Source organism: Apodemus sylvaticus, chromosome 5 (genome assembly GCF_947179515.1).
Source record: "Apodemus sylvaticus chromosome 5, mApoSyl1.1, whole genome shotgun sequence".
In the NCBI taxonomy this organism is placed as follows: Eukaryota; Metazoa; Chordata; class Mammalia; order Rodentia; family Muridae; genus Apodemus; species Apodemus sylvaticus.
Window position 1 is genome coordinate 66,885,935 of NC_067476.1, and position 3,069 is coordinate 66,889,003.

Sequence of the window (3,069 nt, forward strand, 5' to 3'; positions counted from 1 at the left end):
AAAATATTCCCTTCAAGAACCAAAGATCACTTAACTAAGACATGAGAATCTCATTTAGTTATTTGCTAGGACTGTCCAAGAGACTCCCCCCAAACCAAACTTTTACTGTTGCCCTTGGTTGCTCCTGAGAGGCTAAAGGTAAGCCACCGTTGCTGGCAAAACTGTGCATGTCAGAAATAAACCCAAGGACTCTTGAGTTGAAACTGACCAAACTTGTCCTCGTCTCTCCAACGACAAGTTTCATTGTACCAGAAGAGTACTAGGAAAGATCCCAAATGAGGGAGATAACCAATAGCTCCATTTAACTAAGATGCTTATGAATCACACTAATGACTAGCATAGCGTAACATCCCTAAGGGTGCAGTTTTTGAGCACAGTCTCATTGGATACAGCTATAACACTCTCCTGCACCTGAGCCTCAGGAACATTGTGGAAGAGGAAAAGAAGGCAGAGGAAGATTGTAAGAGTGAGAGGATAAGGGGGTTTGCTATGGGATTGTGTCTACAAATAACATCAGGAAATATAGCCATGGACCCTCACAAACATTGCTTCCTAAATGTGAGTGGGATAAGGATTAATGCAATGACCTTTCCAATCTAAATGGAGAAAAGTCTATGAGGCATCAACTTTGCAGAACAGTAATTCCTGAAAACAGACAGACAAGTAAGATTATACAGACTAAGCAGGTGATATTTGCAAACATTTCTATAGATTCATACATGCAATAACAATTAGTGAAAGAAGAAGATATTGACTTGAAGAAGTCCTTGGAAGGACAATGTGGAATGGTTTTGATAAAGGAAAGGGTAGAGAGAAATGTTGCAATTATATTAAAACCTGAAAAGTATAATTTAAAAAAAAGGAAAAGATTAACAATTTAAATATTTTTTCTTTTGGCCAAGGAGAGTTTGCTATAGAGTTTTATTACCCAAAGATTTTTTTATTGTTGTTGTATGTTTTCCATTTCAAAATGAAAGAAGAGGTTTCAAATTATTACATCCAGTTTTATATATGAAATATCATCTTTCATTGAAAATCTCTCTATATAGGAAAGATGCTTTTCTATAAATACATGTAATGTCCCAATAAGTAGATATTTTGTTGGTACGTATGATATATTACATATAGCATATCAACAAGTAGTCTTTTATTGGAAAAAGATAGAACATACATAGTCCATCAAGTAATTTTTTTATTTCATGCCATAAACATTTGGTTTCTACTGATAATGAATTTCTTCAAAGCATCCTTCACTTCCTTGTTCCTTAGGCTGTAGATCAAGGGGTTCAACATGGGGATGATCACTGTGTAGAAGACAGAGGCCATTTTGTCTGTATCTAGAGAGTGGTTAGAACTGGGCTGTAAGTACATAAAGATGAGGGTTCCATAGAAAATGGTCACTGCCAGCATGTGGGAGCCACATGTGGAGAAAGCTTTGCGTCTCCCCTCAGCAGAACGCATCCTTAGGATGGCAGAAATAATGAATGTGTAGGAAATAAAAACAATGAGAAGAGAGGAAATGAACATGATGCCAGCACAGACAAAGATCCATAGCTGTTTGGAGTGAGTGTCTGAACAGGTCAGCCTGAGCAGAGGCATGTCATCACAGTAGAAGTGGTTGATGGTATTGGAGTGACAATAGCAAAGGCGAAAGGTAAGGATGGCATGAAACAATGCTACCAGGAAGCTGTAGCTATAGGGGGCAGCCACAAGCTGAAAGCAGATTCCTGGGGACATTAGGACCATATAGAGTAGAGGGTTACAAATGGCCACATACCTGTCGTAGGCCATGGAAGCCAGGAGCAAACACTCAGCTGTCATGAAGGCTAGGAAACAGCCTAACTGAGCAGCACATGCATTGAAGGATATCATATTTTGTTTGTACAAGAAATTCCCAAGCATCTTGGGTGTAATGACAGAAGAGTAGCAGAAATCAACAAAAGCCAGGTTGCTGAGGAAGAAGTACATGGGTGTGTTGAGTCTTGTATCTGTTCTAATGACCAGGATCAGTCCCAGGTTGCCAAGTGTTGTAAAAAGATATATTGATAAGAATATCACAAAAAGGGGCATCTTCAGCTCCTCACGATCTGTGAGGCCCACAAGAATGAACTCTGTCACCTGGGTACAGTTTATCTGAGCCATCTGGACAAAAATCAATAGAAAAGATTGTAACCAGCATTTTGACAAGAACACTTTATCTTAATGTAGTGAAACACATTACATTGTTAACATAAAAATTATAACTGGCTCTTTTGGAGTCAGAACACTAGTTGATTATGAGAAGGTTATTTTCTGTGAAATGTTTCTCTCCCTCCAAACTGATAGCAGGATAGGAACCCGTACACTGATTCAGTCTTTTTCTGATGTTTCCATTGATTATTTGCTACTCAACATTAGTTTTTTGCATATTGAAAACAAATACTTATCCGAAAACATTTACATACATGTAATAAAAAGGACACTTATGTAACATAAACTACATTTTGTTTCCATGAAAAGACACAAAATTCTCTTCTTTTATTCTTTTTTTACTACATACATAGAAAAATTATGATAGCAATCTACATGTTGGGATTCAGAAAGATTCTATGCTTTCTAAGAGGTCCTGATCCCATAACAAAGGAAATTTTCTATTCTGTGTCCTTGTCCAGAAGCAGAATTGGCAAGCCCAGTCTGGGCCTGTAGTCACTGACTGTAGTCAAGGTTGCCCTTCCTCTGAAATAGGCTCTTCTATGTGTTATGGTTGTCAGTCCTAAGGTCACCATGTCTGAGAATACTGTGTTCTCTTTGGAGTTTTTCTAATTTATCTCTCTGATGACCTTGGCCTATTCCCCACTCTATAAATAGTTCATAGGATACTATATTTCTTAATAAACTTGCTTAGAGTAAGTCATCAGCTGATCCAAGACTTTCTGGTCCCAGCTATTGTATTATGCCTCAATCCTTGGTCTTCACACTGGATACCTTACTATTTAGGACGCTTATTCTGTGGACTTCAGTCACTTACATGTTTATAATTATCTTAGTAATTCATGTGGGTAACATAATGACAGACACTATAATGTGCTT

General features: G+C 37.8%; 1 protein-coding gene across 1 annotated transcript; it reads right to left on the bottom strand.

Moving 5' to 3' along the window:
• Window positions 1–1,197: 1,197 nt before the first annotated feature.
• On the bottom strand, window positions 1,198–2,142 carry LOC127684266 (olfactory receptor 1044). The gene has a single exon (XM_052181221.1). The coding sequence runs from the start codon at window positions 2,140–2,142 to the stop codon at window positions 1,198–1,200; it is 945 nt and encodes a 314-aa protein (XP_052037181.1).
• Between the last annotated feature and the right edge of the window lie 927 nt (window positions 2,143–3,069).